We start from the raw sequence: 23,208 nt of genomic DNA, 5'->3' as shown, positions 1-23,208 counted from the left end.
CTCGTCTCCACTGTGGTCCTTCAGTCCACTGGCTCCGCCGGGCTTCGTCATTCCTCCGGCTCCACCTTGGTCATTCGTCGACCTTCCTTCGCCTCAGGACTACACTCCTCTGGCTTTGCCTCGTCCCTCCGTCCCTCCAGCTCCGTTGGGCTCCTCTCTCCCTCTGGTTCTGCCTTGGTCCTCCGTCGCTCCGGCTCCACCGCCGCTTTCTGGATCCCCACCTTCATCTCGGTCAACAGAGCTGTCAGCTCCACCATGGCCCTCTGATCCCTCAGTGTCACCCCGGCTCTTCAGCTCTCCGTCTCCGCCTTGGGCTCCCATTCCAACGTCTCCTTCAGTCGGACCCCTGATACCTCCAGTGTCACCCCCTTGGTAAACTTTTATACAGTTTTATACTACATGAATACAGTATTACTGTCATGATCTCTAGCTGGAGTGCCCATAAGCTCCACTAGAGGGCACTCCATCCTGTACCTTTGCCATTCACCCCAGACTGTTGTCACTCCCTCACTACTACATTTCCCATAATCCTTTGCCTGGACTCATTATCTCTGTTTGCATTCACATGTCTTGTTATCTCATCTGTCTCACCCTATTTAAAGCCTGGTTTGTTACTTCCACATTGCTGATTATTCTATAGCCTGTTTCCTTGTTTTTTGATTATTTGCCGCCTGCCCTGACATTTGCCTGTTTATTGTATTACTCTTTTGTCTGCCCTGGATTATACCTGTCTGCTGTTGTTTGACCCTGCCTGTTCTGACCACTCTTTCAAAATAAAGCTGCATTTGGATCCTCAACTCCGTTGTCACGACTCCCTACACTACAATTACCTACATTTGAACAAAAGTTTAGAATTAAAAATAAACATTTGTAAGGTCCACCCAATTGGCCTAACGAAGGTATCTAATGGCGGCTGAAGGTTTTTCTGCGTATTCGGGCTCAAATAAATTCTAATCTGACTCCATTTTATTATGAGGTTCTTCAAGTCTTACACATTTAACAGTAATTAAAGTGTAATCCACTCTGTTATCTCGCTTTAGCAAGGGTCTCGTGAAAAAAACAAACAAAATGGTTTTGTTTTGGACAGAACTGGATGGTAACGACTGATGTGACATGCATTTAGCTGCCTGATATGTCATCCCCGTATGCTGCGTTGCAGTGAAGACTCTATAGACAAGGTATATAAACCTTTATTTGCATATAAAGGTACATAGCGAAATGGTAGTTGTTTAACACAAAAACTACCCAACACTGCAAAAATAACCTCAACACTACATTTTTTTCACACTTCACATGATGTATTTCTGAGTAGGAGCATCCTTAGTCATATTTCATATTATTCACCTGTTTTCAAGGAAACTGGGCATCGCGAGGAGCTGCTACACAGTCATCAACATCTGCGGACTGGTTTGCTGAAAAGGCTATTGATGGTAAACCAGGTCTCCAGAGCTTGCGTACAGGATGCTCCTCAACCCTTAATCAGACTAACCCATGGTGGAGGCTGGATCTGAGTTCCGTGTACCGAGTTAGCAAAGTGGTGGTCACTAACAGAAACGACTGCTGTACCAAACAAATGAAAGGAGTGGAGATTCGCATCGGAAACTCTTTGGAGAACAACGGCAACGACAATCCCATGTGAGAAACTTGAGGATGAAGGAACATGAGACATCAAACGCAAATGTGTACGTGAAGATACAACACTATCTTTATCTCCATGTGTTTCTCTCTCTGTCTGTAGATGTGCTGTTATTCCTGCTATTCCAGCAGGCGAGTCCTACAGCTACTCATGTAATGGGATGGTGGGACTTTAAGTGAATCTGATCATTCCTGGGAACATGAAGACACTCACTCTGTGTGAGGTGGAGGTTTTTGGAGAAGGTATGCTGTATCTGTACTACTTGCTTCATAAAAAACAACTAACAATAATATCATATTGCTAGTTAAGGTAAGGAGCACTAATACTTTTAATGAATGCAAACACAAATAATAATGATTAATGCTTGATCTGTAGGTCCTGTTTTAAAAAGATCAATTGTAAAGATGCTGTTTAACTCCAGAGCTGACTTGACAGACCTGACGATGAGAGAAAACATTCTTATACAGGTGAGAGAAAGACAGAATATGTACCCTACATAACCAGTAAATGGACAGAATGATCACGCATGACAACAGGAACATGCTAATTTGATGTAGGGTCTACAGCACCTCCTTATGGCCGGGTGAGAACTGCAGTAAAGGTCTCCATGAACATACATTTCCTCATTTACATTACCACATCTAAAGAAATACTTCCAATAAATTGCATGCAGGGGGTCTCAAGATACTCTATTCTTTAAACATATTTTGAACAACACTGGACCTCACTGACTTTCATTGAAAAATAAAAAATAATAATAATAAAATAAATATCTGCAATGTAAACAAATGTTTGGGTGTGATTAAGTCATTTATCATAACTAAAAAAATTCCTTTGGAACACAAGAGACAGAAAGAGAGAGAGATTTGAGTATATTGTCCAGGGTGGCCGCAGGTCCTTAAAAAGTCTTAAAATGTCTTAAATTCAGATTCAATGGGTCTTAAATATTTTTGGTCACATTACCGCAAAAAAATTCTCCATTCTGACGGCTCCATGCAGTGACTGTTTACAATTGTTGGCAATCGCAGACTGAAGTTTTTTTTTTTTTTCCCAGCCCCCTAGAAACTTTAAATGGGTTAATTCAAGTTTACTGAAAAATTGTTTACTGGGGTAAATGTTAAAAACATGCAGATTTAAGTATGTTAAAGCTGATAGAACACTGATGAAAATATTGCTTCTGAATAAATTGTTTACACTACCAAAAATCTCAGTGATGCTGTACTTTTGTGGGGATATTCTGAATGGGATAAAGTCTGCTGATATGAAAAGTTTATGAAAAAAATATAATTTTTTTGACAGCGATGATATTTTGTTTTCTTTTTACATTAAACACATTAAATATTACATATGTAATATAATGTGTATTTCCATCACAGGTTTGGTCTTAAATTTAACATAAGGTGGTATTAAAAAGCTCTTAAAAAGTCTTACATTTAACTTCTTGTAGACACACTGATGTCATATTCTGATCTAAGTGGTTTAGTATTAATACGTTATTTTCAGTCGGGATCTGCTCTGGCTGACAGAGGATTCACAAACGTGACACTGAGTTGGTTTCAAACCCCTGAACAGGTGATTCAGAAGGTGGACGCTCCTAAAAGTGAGTCTGTTTCACAACTGTGTTCTGTAGAAAACTTATGAAAAAATATATATAAATTTTAATGATTATAAAAACCATGTCATGTAATGAGAAAATGTTTTATTTGCAGGTTGCATTAAAATACCGTGATATACTGGAAAGTTCAAATTGATTAAAATGTCTTCATAATTGCTTATTTACAATTGTGAAGCCTCTTCAATAACCTCTGCTGCTGTGTTTAAGCTAAAATAAAACATTAGATAGTAAAACAAAACTAACTGAACAATATACTGAAGTAAATCCTTATTACTAATTGCCATAATATTTACTGTTCTGCCTGTACAAGGTACATTATTGGAATGTTAGTCTTAATTGTTTGAATGTGAGAGAGTCATTAATGACTTTATTCCAAAAGCTTGTCACTGAATATCTGCTGTGATGTAATTTTTTATGAGTCAGCTGCTAAATAAATCCTGAAAAGTTTGGAAAGCTACCATTATGTGTGTGTGTGTTTATTTACTTTTTAAAATTCTTAAACATTTATTTACAGGGTTAAATTATATTTTTAAATCAAGATTATGAGACTTTTGGGCTCCAGTGTATACAAAATTATATCTCAAATCTAATATTAAAGCACTCGAAGATGACTTTGCCAGATCCATTAATTTCAGAAGCACACGAGTTAGTGACTGTTGCCTAAACTTCATGTGCACTCTGAAGTTATGGACGTAAACAAACAAGTCCTCTCTTGTGTATACAATGGTTCACTCACAGTAATATATATATATATATATATATATATATATATATATAATATATATATATAGTATGTGCTGCAAATAGACAATATGCAGATAATGATTTATGCAACAGATGCGTGAAAAATTTAAGGGGGTCTGAATACTTTCCGTACCCACTGTATATATATATTTTTTTTTTACATAGGCCTAATTTGAATAAAGTAACATTCCACATGCAAAATAACACTCCCAACATATAATACAAACACTGAAAAGCCCCTGAAAAAGGTCAAAACATTTAAATAACACCAACAGAACATCATATAACCGTGTAACTTTATAAACATAATCAATATTTGTCATTCATAATAACATAGAATATATATTTACATTTTTGCATTTGGCAGATGCTATTTATCCAAAGTGCATTTAAGATATTTTATAAGTTCTCACTTTGCCTGATTGAAGGAAAGTGATGATTATTTCAGAACAATCTGTTCAAATGATGTGATCACATCTAACTGTTATTTACATAAATCGTATATAACAATTTTCCAACAGGTGGCACAGTCACATCATTTTCATTTGTCCAAGAAAAACTAGTTATACACAGAAACATAAGTGCAAAATAAAAGTTTGAGAGAGAGACCAACAGTCTCTTTGAGAGAGAGAGCGCTATTATTATTGTTATTATTAAACACACCCTCCCAATATGACCTCAAACCCGAATCAGATGGGCCCTCTCAACTTGATCATCAATCTGACCCAAACACGCCCTTCCAACATCACCACAAACCAGACCCAGACAAGCCCCCTCACTATAACAGACATTATAACAACGTCAGGCTCTAATACTCATTCACTAGTAAGCCAAGCTATTTTCCTGTTTAAAAATGCAAATGACTATTTTGACTATTTAAGCACATGTTCTTTTTTATTGCGGGAAATCACTGGACAGGGAAAACTGACTGCAGGAGGGATAGGGCATGTTTCTCCGCTCCACCTTCCTGTAATCCAGGTGAACAGGGTTCCCGCTATTTCCTCTCCACAAGAGGAGTAAGCGGAAGTTCAAGCATTTTTTGAATGTTTTATATGTCAATGAACTTTGAGTGATAGAGCATCACTTTAAAAGGGATAACACTATAAATAATAAAGAAGAGAATGACCTAGGCCAGGGGTCAGCAACCCGCGGCTCTTTCATGCCTCTGCAGTGGCTCCCTGAAGCTTAGGGGGAAAAAAATGTAATTTAAAAAAAAGTCTATTTTGTTGTATTTTTTTCATTGAAATATCTCTTATTTTCCATATCGAAGTTATCGTTACATTAAAATAAAATGTGTTTTAATATTTTGCCGATCAAAAACTGCGTCATCTTAAATGCGTCGCGTGTCGTCGCAATGCCCGGTGAATAATTCTGATCGCCAGTAAGCTAACTATGGATAAATCTAAAAAAAGGAAAGTTTCGGAAGACAATTTAATTATTCATGGACAGATTAATTTGCCTTCAATGCTGACGATGCTGGCTTACCTGTATGTTTTGGCTGTCCAGGGGAGAGGTCCTGAAACGGTTTGCTGCGTGTCTGGAACACGTGAAAACTTTCCTGGAAAGCAAAGGACTCGCCTATCCCGAACTGGAACAGCCAGATTGGCTAGAAAAGCTGTACTTCATGGTAGATATGACAGCACACCTTAACACGCTGAATAAAGGTCTTCAGGGAAAAGGAAGCACAGCCCTTCAGATGCTGGAGGAGGTTTTGGCGTTCGAGTGCAAGATGACAGTGTTTGCCAGAGATGTACAGAGAGGTACGCTTTCTCACTTTCCCTCTTTAAGAGAGTTCAAAGAAGCACACAGTCAGATTAATTATGGCTATTTACACCGTGCAATCATTGCAATACATACTGCATTTGGGGAAAGATTCTGTGAGTTCAGAGAGGAAAAAAACACATTAGCCTTCCCTGTCACTCCCTTGAACATCGATCCATCCCTGTTGAACATGGCTGCATTTACAGACGTAAGTCAACCATCTTGAAATTGAACTGGCCGACATAGCTGATAAAGACGTATGGGTGTCTAAGTTCAAAAGCCTGACTGCTGATCTTGAGGATGTTGCTCGTCAGAAGGCCAGTCTTGCTCAGAAGCACAAATGGAGCGATATTGAAAACCTCACAAAACCCGAGAAACTTGTGTTTGAAACATGGAATGCCATTCCCGACAATTATATGAACATGAAAAAGTATGCATTTGGAGTCCTGTCGATCTTTGGATCCACATACTTATGCGAGCAGCTTTTTTCCAGCATGAATTACATAAAAAGCAAACACCGCTCACGCCTCATGGATGACAGCTTGCAATCCTGTGTGAAGATCAAAGTCACGTCTTACAGCCCTTATATAGATAAGATCTGCAGTGATGTTCAACAACAAAAATCTCATTAATCAGGTGAGAAAGCTATATCATTTAATATGCTATTATTTTGCGAATATATATTTGTATATTTTACCCTGAACTAATGTAGTTATGTTTTATGTTCAGGCTCGATGGTTGATGCTGTACGTGACTGAGAAAAAAGATGACTAACCACTCAGTAATTACTAAGTAATTTAATAAGTTATTTAACATATTTTATATCTGACACACACATACATTTCTGTGAGGCACTAGTGATATTTTACCAGACACTAATCTGAAATATGCGGTTTTGTGCTTAACACAATATAAATGCAGTTGATGCCTTCATTAAGGATGTGCATTGTTTTGAGCAGTGGGCAGCCATTTATGCTGCGGCGCCCGGGGAGCAGTTGGGGGTTCGGTGCCTTGCTCAAGGGCACCTCAGTCGTGGTATTGAAGGTGGAAGAGAGCGCTGGTTATTCACTCCCCCCACCTACAATCCCTGCCGGTTCGAGACTCGAACTCGCAACCCTTGGGTTACGAGTCCGACTCTCTAACCATTAGGCCACAACTTCCCCACTACTAAGGCTTTTAAGGCGTTACTGTTGTGATTAGTAATTAAATGGTTATTCTTTATTAACTGGTTATAGTTCGCAAGTAGTTCTCAATGAGGATATATTTTTTTACTAATTATCAAATATCTAATAAGGAACTACCTTTGTCCTAAATTTGCTACTACTTACTGCTTAGTTAATCTCGCTTCTCTATTAGTTAATAGTATTAAGTTAAGTGTTAATGTAGTACTACTAGTATACCTATTACTTCCTGCATAGTTACTTGTTAACAATGGACCATTATTCTAAAGTGTTACCGAAAATTTTAATAAATCCTCGTGAATCTTTGAGAATGACAAAAACTTCAATCTGTTGTTATACAGATTTATGATGCACATATAGTGTTGTCGAACTAACCTCTAAAAGTTAACATAATTACTTTGTCTAAATTTATGCTACAGTGCTACGTGATATCATGACTTTCATGTTTTGAGTTCCTGGTTGTAGATCTTGAAAATGGTATTACATCCCGGTGAATCTTTGAAAATAATAATAAAAATATCAAACTTTTGTGATACTTTGATTTAGTGTATTACTTGCCCTAAATTCCTTTTACACATTTTTCATCACTATGTACTCTCTTTGGCAATAAAATTTATTATTTTTTATTATTTATATTTTTCTGTATTAGTCTTCTGTCTTTTTCCCTCAGAAATGAAGAGGCTCAGCAAGTGTCTGTTTCTCTTACTGGGTAAACTCAAACTTAAATGTGTCTAATTTCAGTAGTTCTGTGTGTGCTATAGGAGTTTAAATATCTGTGAAACACAGTGTATTCCTCTTTTCTTCAGGGTTTTTCACAGTTCAACAAGAGGCAGTTGAAAAAAGTAAGTCAATAGTGTACCTGTTTCTGTTATTTTAGTGCATAAATGTGTTTAATTTCAGTAGTATAAATATCATATATTTACTGTAAATCAATCTATATATTTGTGATGTTTCTACAGGGAGTCCACCAGTTCAAGCAGTGAAAACTGGTATGAGACCATTAAAACTGACTTTTTTTTTTCAAATTGTGAATGTATAATAATGTATAATTTATTTATTAAAATGCAATATTATAATAGATTGATGATTTATTTTTTTCAAATGGTTTTCTTTTATTTCAGCTTGGAACCTATAACATGCTTTTCTGTAATTAGTGCTTAGCTTCATTTGCCTAAGCACCCAGACACTTTGGTGGGATTTGCATGTCCTAATCACGACCTCCTTTTCTGGAAGGAAAAAAAAATACACTAATATATATGCAAAATTCATATGTTTTTCATGGAAAGCAGGAGGGTTTACAGAGACATACAAAAGGCTGAAGGGGTTCACATATTTTATAATTTCTCTCACACTGGTCAACGGCTCTTAAAAGGTTTCTGTCAGTCTTTCCAACAATGTTTAGACCTTTAAGATACAATCTATGAGAGTCTGTTAAAAATGTCTCATCTCAGGCCATTCCAGTGAACAAACTACAGTGATACGCTTTCCCTGCCACATGTAAAGTTAACTAATAATTAAATGATTTAAACTGCATTATAAATAAGAATAACATGGTTGTTTGTATTTCTCGTTACCCATTCTAGGAAATATTCCAATCAAGGGCAAGGCTGAGCAGTCATCTACACTCCGCTATAGGCGACTACAGCCATTGATGATAATGATTTTCACTGCACCCACACTGAAACCGAGACGAACCCATGGTGGAGGCTGGATATGACGGATCTACAAATCATTCAAGAAGTGATCATCACTAACAGGATGTACTGCTACTTTGAACAAATCAACGGAGCAGAGATTCGCATTGGAAACTCCCTGGAGAACAACGGCAACAACAACCCCATGTGATGACAAATTAGCATTTAATTAAAATAAATGTGGCAACTGAAATGGTTCTTTAATAGTAAAATATGAACATGTTGTGCAATGTTATGCAAAAGGATTTAAAAAAAAAATTGTGATATTGCTTAAGTTGTGAAATTATGTTTCATATTCTCTCTTTCTCTAGATGTGCGGAAATTTCTGGTATTCCTGCAGGTCAATCTGTTTCCTACTCGTGTGGTGGAATGAAAGGCCGTTACGTGAATGTGGTCATTCCTGGTGATTCAAAGAATCTCACTCTGTGTGAAGTGAGAGTCTACGGAAATGGTAGCCCTACTTCTTGACACCTTAAAATACAGTACTAATGTATATACACTACTGGTCAAAAGCATATGCTCATAAAGGCTGCATTCATTCGACCAAAATACTGTAAAAACAGTAACATTGTGAATTATTATTACAATACAAGAACAGTTTCCTATTTGAATAAACACTCTTAAAGCAGCACTATGTAACTTTGTCTGTGTTTGAAATTTGCTAAATGTATATAATGAGCGAGTACATCATGAATTAATCTTCCAAACCGCGTTTTTGTCTTCTTCCGAATCACTACGGTACACTTATAATAAGTACTTATATTTGGACTATTGTAGCCTGGTCACCGCTGCGGAGTAACACATACCTGCGTGAATCGCCATAGACATCAACTTAGAGAAGTAGCTCCGGTTGGAATGTTCTTCCACAGGATGTGTGCAGTTCTGTTTATTAACCGCTAGAGCGACAAAAGTTACATAGTGCTGCTTTAAAAATGCTGGGTTGTTTCAACCCATCTTTGGGTCAAATATGGAGTAACCCATCTGTTGGGTTAAATGTTTTAAATAAATGTTTAACCCAAAAGTTGGGTTAGTCCATATTTGACCCAAAGTTGGATTGAAACAATCCAGCATTTTTTATTGTAAAATGTAATTTATTCCTATGATGCAAAGCTAAATTTTCAGCATCATTACTCCAGTCTTCAGTGTCACACGTTCCTTCAGAAATAAAAAAATAATGTTTATTTTTTTTGATCAAATAAATGCAGCATTTGTGAGCATAAGTGACTTCTCAAGTGATTTGAAAAAATCTGAATTATTTCAAACGTTCAATTAATAGCGTATATAGAACTTGCTTAAAAAGTGCCCTAATATGCAGCTGAATCACTTTCCAGATAATGTGAAATTAAAAGGAATTGCGGCTCAGTCATCTGTATTTGAATACTATCGGGCTGATCGTGCCGTCGATGGAATAAAATACGCCCCGGGTGCAGCCTCATTTTGTACCGGTACAAATTCGGAGGTGAATCCGTGGTGGAGGCTGAATCTACTGGATAATTACTATATCAGCACCGTGACCGTCACAAACAGAGCGAACTGCTGTCCAGAACGACTCGACGGAGCAGAGATTCGTATTGTAAACTCCCTGGAAAACAATGGCAACAACAATCCCATGTGATAATTTTACTCACGTAACCGGTAAAGTTGGTGGTAATCTAAAAGTAACTATTTTATGAGGTGGCGGTCTCGTATGATTTCGTACAAATTTATTAATACGGAAAGGTATGACCCCTAAGCATAACCATCGGTCTGACTTACAGTTGACTGAAAACAAATAAATTAGATTGTACGAATTTATACGAATTAGCCGCCAATTCTGTTATTAGTTATTGTTAGTTATTGCAGCCCGAGTGTTATAATTAATATTCAATGTCAAATTTATGTGATTTTTGTTTCTCTAATTTTGCATTCTGTATTGCACTACAGAAATATTTGTGTCCCTGGAGCACAAAACCAGTCTTAAGTCGCTGGGGTATATTTGTAGCAATAGCCAAAAATACATTGTATGGGTCAAAATGATTGATTTTTCTTTTATGCCAAAAATCATTAGGATATTAAGTAAAGATAATGTTCCATGAAGATATTTTGTAAATTCCCTACTGTAAATATATTAAAACTTAATTTTTGATTAGTAATATGTATTGCTAAGAACTTCATTTGGATAACTTTAAAGGAGATTCCAGATTTTCAAATAGTTGTATATCGGCCAAATATTGTCCTATCCTAACAAACCATACATCAATGTAAATCTTATTTATTCAGCTTTCAGGTGATGTATAAATCTCAATTTTGAAAAAATTATCCTTATGACTGCTTTGTGCTCCAGGGTCACATTTATCATTTGATAATTTAAAAGAAGATATAAGCTGGAGTTTACTTAAGTTTCCCATTTTTTTCAGTATTTTCTGAGATTTGATCCTACCTGCTTCACTACATTCTGCTCAACAAGCCATTGTGTTGCTTTATCTTCCTTAATTAGGTGTTAAATGATTGATGTTTTCCATCATCTCTCTAGATGTGCTGTAATTACTAGCATTCCAGCAGGAGCTTCCTACAGCTACTCTTGTCCCGATATGGTGGGACGTTATGTGAATGTGGTTATTCCTCAAGAAACAAGGTTCCTTGCACTGTGTGAGGTGGAAGTCTATGGGAGTTTGCCAGGTAACTCATTATGGATATAAATTAATTCATTAATAAATACGCACAAACACACACACATACTGTACATGCAAACGTTTTCCTTCAATTCATATCATATTAATAATGGCCATTCAGTACACTAATGTTAATCTAACTTTCACAACAACTGAGATTTTATCCACTGGAAACTGTTTGGAATGATATATTTTGTCATTTGAACATTCAAAGGCAATGTTTACAACAGTATAACTTGGAACATACACAGTTCTATGTCCAACGGCCTTATCAATTAAATTTAATGTCAATCCAAAGTCTACAAGTCTTCATTTCACTTGTAACACTCATTCCCCGACTTGTGTGTTCATATTATGTCATTTGTATTTTTTCAATGAGAAAAAACTTTGTAAGGCTGAAATTTGCCTCCAGTTCTGATTTAGCCGGCTCAGAGAGTGACAAACTACTCTATCAGGTTAGAAAGAAAAAAAATAAACATTCATTAACACTACAATTAACAAATGCAAGGCTGTAAACTATAGTTTGCTGCTCCTGTTATCTTGCCCCTTCATGAAAGAAAAAAAAAATGCCTTTTGCAAAACCTAAGAGCTAAAACTGAAAACAAATATTTGAGACAGATTCATAAAACAATCTGTGCTTCAATAATGAAACAAAAAGTTGCTTTCCTGACACTTCACTCTCTCTGTTCGTCTGTGGTGAAATCCTCACCTGGGGTGCATTTCCCGTACAATGACGTAACTCACTGATTAACCACCATAGTACGATGCATTGTTCTGGAAACTAACTAGCCAGTCACGACTGTTTCCTGAACACGGTCGCATATCCATCATTTGAACCACATTAGTTCAACGTCACACACATTTGGTGGAGTAATAACTTCTGCTAATTAACGAAACTATGCTTCTAACCACAGGTCGAGAGCTGTAGTTCCTACCACATAAGTTTGCGACGCTGTTTGCGAATGTTCGTTTGAACAATGGTTTCGAATCGTTGAACTATGTTGATAACGACGAAACTTGCGACCATAGTTGGCTAACAATGCTTTTGGGAAACGCACCCCGGATCGGCTGATACCGTCAAAACTTTAAAGTAACAGCTGAAGACACGTCTTCCACAAAGACTTAACTAATCATAAACAACCATAAACAAAGGCACTTACTATATTTCACTCCTGTTCTACTTGTGATGTTCCTCGTGTGGATAAAAGCATCAGATTTATAAAGTTTATGTGCTTCTCAGACTGTTAAAATCAGCTGCTTTGCAGATTAGTTTCATAGATATTCATCAACTGGAGAAGTTGTTTCGATACATTATGTTTAAAAAGTACAATGAACTCTTAAAAAATTTTATTCCGGATGATGCTACTTTTAGCTGCAGTCTGCTCTGGAATTAAGAGGGATCACCAACGTCAAACTGTCCTGGACAAATCCTCCTCAGCGAGAGGTGAAACAGGACGTCATTGAGGAAGGTAAGTACATTTATGGAACCCAACTCTTGAAAAACATATTCATTGGTTAAGACATCAGTATGTGGGTCTTAATATGCTTTATTTACAGGTCCATGTGAAAGAATACAATAACCTGGATTATAAATATGTCTCTTGGAAGAAACAAATGTTTCCTAAGTGATGCTGCTTGACAGAAAATTAAAAACCGGGTGAAAGGAAAAACTGTTTTTCATCTTATAAGAGAGTCGATATATTCTAATGCATATCATCTACATGAAGTTCATGTTTTGAACTGAAATGATTATTATAGCTCTCTCTCACTCTTAAAACAAATAATCAAAAACCACCAGAGTGAGGAACTAAATAATGTACAAATGTTTCTCTGTATAGTAGCATATCACTGTTCATTAAAAAGAAGTGTGTAATATCTAAATTTGTATAATATCCTTTAAAGAGATGTTCTGGATAGCGGATAGATTTTACATGACAAACAACAACATCATAAACGTAGTCTATGCCATATATGGGCCTATTTCAAGTCTTCTACAGTCATATAATCATCTGTAGCTTAGTGATTGTAACAACGTTCGTAGGTCGGGAAGAAGGAGGCGGGAACCGGCGAACATTTAAGACTTTAATAAAATAAACAAACACAAAACGAAAGTAAAGCGGCAGCCCCTCGCGGACTACTGCCGCACACAAAACACAAAATAAAATACAGGCCTGGTCCTCTCTCGTCTTTCACTGTTGTAGCTCCTCCTTTTATCCTTCCGGAGCTCCTCCGTGGGACTCGAGACCTGTGAGTGGTGCAGGTGTCGTGCATTATCAATTAATCCACCGGCCTCGCTCCGTTCCCACGGCTCTCGGCCCCGCCCCCACTCATCACAGTGATGAACAGACAAAAATTTTACCCAAACCTCATAGGTAACACCACAGCCAATGTCATTTGCCATCAGTTGTCACAACTGAAGAGTTGCATCCAACGGCACCATTTTCAAGAATATGAGGGAAAATTTAAATTGATTCCAATGGCATGGGTGAATATTAACCAAGAAAATAATGTCTTAATTTGGGGACATGTTCCTCACACACTCCTATGTATGACTTAAATTTTTTTTGTTTTGTTTATAGTTTTTCATATTTCTGCATGACATTTGTGCTTCAAATGAGCACAGTGCCACTTCAATCCATTGTGTATTGTTTTTTAACAAAATATTCCCTTTACTGACCCCAACCTCTATAGCACATGCTAAAATGGTTCCTGTTTTAGTTTAGGTTTTAAATGTTATATTTATTTAATGCGTGTTTAGGATACTTATTTTGGATAAGAACAAATAATTATAATTAGAAACAGCAACCCAAAATAAATGTAAGCCAAAGCCCTCTGAGGCCCAGAGCATGATTAGCCAACCTGACCTCACGGGAAAACTTAGCATACGTCTTCTGGAGAAGAGTTTCCTTGACCACGGCGTGAAAACGCTTGAACAGCTTAGTGGAGGAAATCTGTCATCAGCTTCCCTGCAGGGATTTTGAATGACGATTGATCTTTGCCAAGCCTGAGACAGACGTCCGCGTTGTAGCCTAGTTCACGATAAATGGGCGCGCGAAGTATGCACAAAACAAACTCAATGTAACAAAAGCCGACGTTTGGTAACGTTACAGTGTTGAATTGGCCCAGAACGATACGAAATTTCAAAACAATTGTTTAAAAAAAAAAAGAGAGTTATTTTGCATATTCATTCATTCCATTCTACGTGTGTAGCTCTAGTCCAGTTTAGGCTATATGTTCATGCCAGTTGAGTTCACACAATCCGGAAATTGACTAACTAGCTCAAAAAAATCTGTTTAAAAATTGAGCGACATAAACTGGTCTAGTGACGTCACATTAAATGCGCCCACTGATCTGAACTGTACCAAGTGAGATGGTCCTCACTGCAGAACACAAGATCCTGGGGGCATGGTTGGATCCTGATCCAACTCCTCCCACCTTACATATACCTAAACCTACCCGTCTCCAACCCCTGATCCCTTAACCCACCCATCTCCACCCCTAAACCTACCAATCTCCACCACCTAGATGTGGATTCAACCACGCCCCCTGGATCTTGTGTTCTGCAGTGAGGACCATCCCGACCATGCACTCTAGTGTTGGGTTGTTCTTGAACGATTCGTTCGTTTTGAATAATGAACTAAATGACTCGAAAAAAGATTCGTTCATTTTGCTGAACGAGACTCAAAGATCCGAGTCGGTAAAATGATCCGAATTTCCCATCACTAATGCACTCCAGAGTACAGCCTGGACGATGGGGCAGGATGACACATGTCGCTCCGCCCACCCCCAATTCCATTGGTTTATAAAACAGCAAATCTTATTGGTGTAGACGCTTGAAGCATAAGCATGCGCATTCCTTTGTGTACGATATTGTAATTGATTTGGCCATATTACAGAAATATTATGTGCCATCTCTAGAATCGTATCTTATTATCTGTTTAGTAACTATGGTATTGTTTACAATTAAACGCTTGGTGACGGCACCTCCATGTTCTCCAGGCTGAATAGAGCCGTTTTACATTAGCGCATCATTCATATTTCCATGAGGGTCCATGACCAGCACAAAGTTGGGATTTTTTATGCAAATGATTTACTGTATTTTAGTAATGAACAAACACGAACATAAGCGGCTGATTTTATGTTTTAAAACACAACCGTTTTTGTTGTTGTTTGTACATTACTCAATGAGTCACAAACATTATTTTGTATAAAGTGCTAATAAAATGTTTTCATGGCAAACTCATGTTTCCTTGTTTACCTCTTAATAAAATATTTGAGCCTATATATTGGTTATCTTATAGTTTTTAAAGGTTCATATTTTATAGTATATAAGTGCCCATGTTACATAAGACATTAAAAATCCAATTATTTATGTATCCATCTCCTCAATGTGTGTGCATCTGTGTATGTACGGGATGAAATTAGTTTCAGTTATTAACACTCATTGTAGCCATATGCCTAGCTGCATAACTATATCAAACGTAAAATCACTTGGAGCTGTAAATCTGTGCAATATATGTAGGCTATGTGAGGACTTTTAACGTTTTTTACATAACAGTTTCATGGGAAAAACCCAACCCCACATAAATATATTTATAATATTATTTATAATAACAATTATTTATAATAAATATTTACTCAAGTTTTCGCCATAATAATTAGTCTACTGTAATGTCTTAAATCCCAATTATAGGCTATACTTTGGAATTATGAACTGAATTCGGCTTAAGCGATATCATATTAATGTCATTACAGTCACTATTCCAGATCATTTAAAGTCCTGCATGGATTCAGTTTTCCACGTAGGCTATAGTTTGGGAAAATCCCAACTAGTAATGTACAGGTTATAATGCAAGTAAGAATGAATGATTTTCTCGTCAGAAATGATCTCCTCCACTGAATCAAGCCGTTCTTCTACTGAGGTAAATACTCGGTTTATTCCTCAGCCTTATTCTGTGGATGATTACCATATGAATACAGTGTTGGTGTGACCACATTACAGATAATGAGCTCAGACAGGAACCACTGCACCTCTCGTTAGTTTAATATGAATTACATAAACATTTTTTTTTTTCGATTTAAATTGTTTCTTTTAAAAGTAGACATGTCAAGCTTTCTATAGACATGTTTCATATGTCTGTGATGCAAGCGTTTCGGTTCATTTCTGACGTGTTTCAGAAAGAAGTTCAGGGAGACCGAGATGGCAGAAAGCACACCCGGTTTGGTTTCTTTATTTTACAACAGAGTTTTGTAACATTTTGTTTTTATTGAGGGTGTTGTATGACCGAAACTGATGGAGCTGAAGCTCTTTCCACTGTTATCGGGATCGCGCCGCACCTCTGCCGACCGGAGAAGTGCAGTATACTTGTTGCGCTCTACAAGCTATAGCTTCAGTTGCTGTTGTTTGTAATAGCAAATGAAAACGTTACCTGTGAAGTTTTTCTTAAATAGGGCATAGAATAAAATGAGTAGGCTTAAAATCAGTAGTAGGCTATCATATTTTATTCCATGTCGTTGTAGATCATATACGGTGAAATTAAAATGTCGTTTTACACACACCCGGAGCAGTTAGGGGTTCTGTGCCTTGCTCAAGGGTCTCACCTCAGTCGTGGTTTTGAGGGTGGAGAGAGCACTGGATATTCACTCCCCCCACCAACAATCCCTGTTGGACCCTAGACTCGAACCTGCGCCCTTCGGTTTACAGGTCTAACTCTCCATCCATTAGGCTGCCGCGGGATGGAATGAAAGAAGGGATGAAAGGGGTGTTTCAGCGCCGCCCACACATTCAAAACAAATATTAAAGCATAATCTCATTTTTACACATGAACAAAATCCAGCTAAATTTTTGTTTTCCATTTCTTAAACAAAATGAAAATCAAACCGTTTCTCATTTCTCTTTATTTCTAGTAGAAAGTAGAAAATCAAATTACCAAAAGATACACGGACCGATGACGCATGGTAATCTTTGAATTTCAATACAAAATAGAGCAATAGCAGAGGCACGACTGGTCTTCAACGAGCCCAAAAGAGCCCATGTTACACCTCTCTTTATCTCCTTGCACTGGCTACTGGTTGCGGCTCGCATCAAGTTCAAGACATTGATGCTTGCATACAGAACAGCCACAGGCTCAGCACCCGCCTACTTCCACTCACTACTACGAATCTACATCCCCTCCAGAAATCTGAGATCCACTAGTGAGCGACGCCTCGTGGTACCATCACAGAGAGGCTCAAAATCACAAAATCACACCAGAACATTCTCGTTCACTATTCCTGGCTGGTGGAACGATCTTCCCACCTGAATCCGAAATGCTGATTCCCTGACAATTTTCAAGCGACAGCTGAAAACTCATCTCTTTCAACGCTACTTGACTTAATATTAAATTAAAAAAAAAACAACAAAAAAAAAAAACACTGTCTCTTTATTTATTCCTTCCCTTTCTAGCTTGTACTTATTTGAGCAATGCCTAAAACTTGGTATTACAAGCACATCCTGTGTCTGTTTGCCTCTTTAAGAAGAATTGCTTTATGTATTCTCCAATTGTAAGTCGCTTTGGATAAAAGCGTCTGCAAAATGACTAAATGTAAATGTAAATATTAACAGCTGAGGCTTGTATTGTAATATCCTATATATTGTATATCCGAATCAGTTTCTGATACTAATACCAGATATATATTAATGTTCAATATTTCCTGCATAACGTTTAATATTTAATATTTCCTGCATAATTACATACGTAAAGAAATATATTTTGTGCTTGCAGTTACCCATGTCGGCAGTGCGCAGCAGACACACGCACCTAAATGATTTCAATATATCGCTTATCCTGCCCAAAAAGACCATAAACATGCAGATAACATCTGAATTAAAAATGTATTTACATAACATAAACTAAATCTGTGTGACTTCAAATCGGATGATTTTAGGTCAGTGTTTTGGCTGTCAGTCAATGATGCCCTCTGCTGTTACGGAATAAGATAGCGAACACTTCCGGTGGCTTTACAGCCGAATGGCAGTTTAGAACGCAATCAATTCATTATATAGATCGGTGAATGCGCCTCATTCCTGATAAACATACACACATTTATATCTGAAAAAGAAATAAGCTGTTAAAATGTGTTACTATTTGTAAGCATTTAAATGTTTTTAGCCTTACTTCATTTGATTTTAGTTCTTTATTTTTGATCTTTACTTCTTTTATTCGTCTGTAATGCATACAATGAGGTTGGTCACGTGTGATAGTGAATCATGATTTCAGAGCAGTGAGGGCTGGGCTCCACACAGAGGGTGGTGCTTATGTACAGTATAATTCAGAGTCCTCCATATGACACAGTTCACCCTGACGTGCATTGCTGATTTGATGGACCATTTCAAAACACAATAAAAAACGAGGTACTAATTTAAGATTTTACACACAATCTTTATTTTAACTGTTACTATGTTAACACTGATTATGTTTGTACTTTGTGTATGGATAGAAAATAAACTCATTTGTTTAATGACTGCAACGTTTATATTAAAAGGCAATGCTATTTTTTAATGAACAAAGACGACCAGATTCTTGAACCAGTGATTACTGGCTTAAAGTTTATTATATGTATTTCTTTATTAGTCTTTCTCTCTTTCTCTGTCAGAAATGAAGAGGCTCAACACGTACCTGTTTCTCTTACTGGGTAAAGCCAAGCTTAAATGTGTCTACAGTAGTTTTGTGTGTGCTATAGGAGCATATCTGTCTAAATATCTGTAAAACACAATGCAATCCTTATTTTCTACAGTGATTTTCATAGTCCGAGAAGAGGCAGCTGAAACAAGTAAGATTGGTGAATTTTCAATAGTGTACCTGTTTCTGTTACTGTAAAGCCAAGTGCCTAAATGTGTCTTCAGTATAAATGTAATAGCATAAATTATGTCATTGTTTTTTCTAGTTGTTTAGTGTTTTGGGAGAAAATTACATCAAAAGTGTATTTTCCTCCGGGTGTATGTAGTATTTTATTTATATATATACCTAACTAAATAAGAAATGCATTGATTAAAAACATTAGTTTGATATATTGTATTGATTTGATATTATTCCATTATCGTTTTGCTAACTGGTTATTTGTTTCTCAAAATCATGATTTCCTCTGCTAAAATCTAGTGTTGCTATTCTACTTTCAGTCTCTCAAACATTTTACTTCATTAAACACATTTTAGGCAATGTGGCAATAGGAAAAAATGCTACACAGTCTCCCACACATCTCGCCTGGGAAGCCGAAAAAGCTATTGATGGTATTAAAAATGACAGGACAAAGTGTTCCTCAACCGGTTATGGGAATAACTCGTTTTGGAGGCTGGATCTGCTGAACATCTACAGGGTTTACACGGTGGTCGTCACTAACCGAATAGACTGCTGTTCAGAGCACCTAAACGGAGCCGAGATTCGTGTTGGAAACTCCTTGAAGAATAACGGCAACGATAACCCTAAGTGAGACTCTGCTTGGATGAACATTTCAAAGGCCGGTTCACACCAAGAATGAGAATAACGAAAACTATATTAACGGGATAGTTCACCCAAAATTGAAAATTATGTCAGCTGTTGCTACAAGCCTGCATGAATTTCTTTCTTCAGTTGAACATAACATATTTTAAAGAATGTGTGTGTAACCAAACAGTTGCTGATTCCGATTGACTTCCATAGTGGAAATATAGTATATATTTAGTATACATATATATATATTTAGTAATAAATTTATACAGGCTTGAATCAACTTTTTTGGGTGAACTATCCATTTAAGGACCAACTACTCAAGGCGTAGATCTTTTTTCATTCTTCGCTTAACAAGTTTCAAATAGCCTACATAACCCGATCCCATGAATGTGCGTATCAATACCACGATTTTCTATTTCTATTTGGCGTGCTATTTATACGCAGAAAATGACTTTGGCGTGAATATGATGCGCAATGGTTGGTTAGGATTAGGGGTGTGGGGCAGGTGCGTGTCATATGCACGCGACAACTGTGTATTAAATGCACGCCAAACAAACACATGCTTATCACATGCATGCCAAAGTCAATTTCTGCGTATAAATGGCCGTTTTTCTCACATTCCTAACTTTTCTTTTTCTCAGAAATGCGAGATATGAGCGCATTTCAGATAAAAAAAAAAAAAGTCAAAATTGAGATCAGAAAAGTGAGATTCTCGAGAATTGTGAGAAATGCGAGAAGTAATGTAATTGTTTATATCTTGTAATTTTTTTTTTTTCACAGTTAGGTTACCCGTTTTATTCCGTAGCAGAAACTGGTTTCATTTTTTTTTTTTTTCGAATTGGGTTTAGTTTGCCAGTCAGACCGAACTTCTCCAGAAAGTTTGTACTCCCGAAAAATAAAAAATAAATAAATAACTAAAAATTGTTCGAAAATACAGCGATAGTTATCGTTCTTGGTGTAAAGGCCCTTTAGAACAATGAAACACAAGCTCATAGAATTAATATAAGCCTGATTGAATCCTGTCCTTCGCTCTGTTTCTCTCATTAGATGTGCAGTCATTTCCAGTATTCCAGCTGGTGTGTCCTACTTTTACTTATGCGTTGGGATGGTGGGTCGTTATGTGAACTTGGTAATCCCTGGAGTAATGAAGGTCCTTACTTTGTGTGAGGTGGAGGTCTACGGGACAGGTACTACAAATATTAATTAATGTTAACCACCCAATTACAATGCACAGTGTACAATTAAGTACATTTTAACCCTATTAATCTTGAAATAACAGATTTTGTTAACAGAACCATTTATTGAATCTTTAGGCCAGATGTGTCAAACTCAATTCCTGGAGGGCCAGAGCCCTGCAGAGTTTAGATTTAACCCTAATTAAACACACCTGATCCAACTAATCAAGTCCTTCAGGCTTATTTGAAAACTACATGGTATGTGTGTTGGAACAAAACTCTGCAGGGCTCCGGCCCTCCAGGAATTGAGTTTGACACCCCTGCTTTAGGCAAAATATAAAAAAAAAAATAGCATATATGTTTTAAATCATCAGGACTGTTTATGGCTCATACAGTATAATATAGTGATATTATGGAGGGGAAAACAGCCCAAACTAAGCAAAAAAGCAGGTGCAGATATGGCTATGCTAATAGTTTGTAATGTAAATCAAGGAGATTTTTAAAACAGTATAGCAGACTAATTACATAAAATGATATAAATATCAGTTGTCACTCTATATCTCCCTATGTCGTAGTAAGATGACACTTAGTTTTAAGATCAAAAGATATAATGCAATGCAAAACAATGATGATTGAGAGATGAACAAATAAGCGTCCATCAAAAGCCTGATGATCATAAAAAATATCGGGGAAAAAAAAGAAAAAAAGTATGATCATCAAGTAAAGCTAAGTTGCTTCAGTCCAGAATCACAATATCAAAGTTATTCTTACGTTAAAAGTACTTCTTTATAAAAATCTGCAAAGATTTGACAGCAAAAAGAAGGTGGATGTTTGTACAATTATACTAAAAGACCCTTGACTTGATAAAAAGTATAAACTATCAATTAGACAACAGAACGCATGGAGTAGATCGTGTATGATCAGTTAGAAACTCAAATATGTATCAAATATGAGACTTTATAGGGTAAATAAATGACCTTTCCAGAAGCTTAACCATAAGTGCTGTAGTTGGTCTTTTCTAATTTGCTATGCAAACTGAACCTAATATATGTATTTGTGGACATACATGTGCTAATTTGCCTAATGATGCGTTTTAGAGTTCATGTTAAGCAGAACATTCATAAAGGTAAAGCTTCACTCCAGTGCCAATTTGACTGACCCTGTGACGAGAGACAAACTATTGGAAGAGGTAAGAGTGAGTCGTGCTCATGTTTTGTGCAGCTTCTTTTCTCACAATGTCTCTAAATTACTGTATAGAAATGCTGCATTGAGGAAAGTCTGACGGTCACTGTAAAACTATTGACTTAATCACCTTGAAAAAAACAGAAAATTATATTTTGTCTTAAAATACATGCGACTTTTACAAAATAAAAAAGTTTTTTTTTTTTAATTGACATATATTGTGTCTATGAATTTCTTCACCATTCTACACTGAAAAATGTGGTGTAGAAATAATTTTTCACTCAGAAATTACTAGTGAATTTCAGAAATAATTACAAAGAATCAACAATAACACACTGAAGTAAACATGTCATGTTGAAGTAGAAAGACTAAAATAGCATTTTCTTGTAAAGCATACTACAATAATATGTTGTGTGAACTCTGAAAAATAATTAACTTTTTTTAATATTAAACAAGACATTATACTGTGGGAAAACCAAATGTGCTGAAATCTAGACAAAGAAAAAAGGCTTTAATATTATAATGAAATGTGGAAAATAAAGGGTGTCCTTTTGACCCTTTGCACCTGTGGTTTTGAATCTTGCCTTCTAAAAATGAGTATGTCATTAAAATGGAAATGAAATCACTTACCAGTAATCATTCCTCTTAGCTGAAATCAGCTTTGAAGATCCCTGATGTGAATCTGAGCTGGATTCGACCTCCAGTGGAAACCTTCACTAAGGATGCAGGACGGCAAAGTATATCAATTAAAGAAAGAGCCCACAAAGGGTTAATTGTGTTGTACAGTGTATGACCTGAAAGCTCTGTAATGACTTCACTACTTATTATTTACAGGTCTGTAAGGGTCTTTGGGAAAAAGGGGACTCTTTTTTGAGCAAACATTGCTCACATGCTTCTTCAGCGCCCAGCAAATCAACTAAAAGGACGGGGAAAGTAAATGCACTGTAGGAAATGTGGTTTTAGTCAAGCAGAGAACATGTTTTATGAAGTCCTGGACCAATGAAAAAAAATTATATTTCTAAATATGGTGTTTAATTCAGTTGTTGCACATAAAATGATCAGCATTCTAATAGTTAGTTATTGTTCAGTGAAATTGCAATT

At 36.7% G+C, this 23,208-nt stretch overlaps 1 protein-coding gene and 1 pseudogene across 1 annotated transcript; both read left to right on the top strand.

Moving 5' to 3' along the window:
- The first annotated feature begins 906 nt into the window (after window positions 1-906).
- Window positions 907-3,365, top strand: LOC107699379 (fucolectin-like; annotated as a pseudogene).
- Window positions 3,366-11,656: 8,291 nt separating this feature from the next.
- Window positions 11,657-22,949, top strand: LOC107699378 (fucolectin-1-like). Its single transcript, XM_016500617.1, has 7 exons — window positions 11,657-11,737; window positions 12,655-12,751; window positions 19,441-19,747; window positions 20,798-20,937; window positions 22,023-22,114; window positions 22,757-22,844; window positions 22,942-22,949. Exons 1-7 carry the CDS (start codon window positions 11,657-11,659, stop codon window positions 22,947-22,949), a joined length of 813 nt encoding a protein of 270 aa, XP_016356103.1.
- The last annotated feature ends 259 nt before the right edge of the window (window positions 22,950-23,208 follow it).

This window comes from Sinocyclocheilus anshuiensis, unplaced genomic scaffold, assembly GCF_001515605.1.
Source record: "Sinocyclocheilus anshuiensis isolate Anshui unplaced genomic scaffold, SAMN03320099.WGS_v1.1 scaffold971, whole genome shotgun sequence".
Lineage (NCBI taxonomy): Eukaryota > Metazoa > Chordata > Actinopteri > Cypriniformes > Cyprinidae > Sinocyclocheilus > Sinocyclocheilus anshuiensis.
Note: the sequence above shows the minus strand (reverse complement) of the source record. Positions and strands in the feature narration are given on the sequence as shown.

Bases quoted from the DNA above. Each gene is read 5' to 3' on its own strand.
- LOC107699378 (XM_016500617.1), top strand. From the start codon at position 11,657: ATGAGAAAAAACTTTGTAAGGCTGAAATTTGCCTCCAGTTCTGATTTA. The intron at 12,752-19,440 runs GTAAGTACATTT...TTCTACTTTCAG, and splicing joins ACAGGACGTCATTGAGGAAG to TCTCTCAAACATTTTACTTC. The intron at 22,115-22,756 runs GTAAGAGTGAGT...CATTCCTCTTAG, and splicing joins GAGACAAACTATTGGAAGAG to CTGAAATCAGCTTTGAAGAT.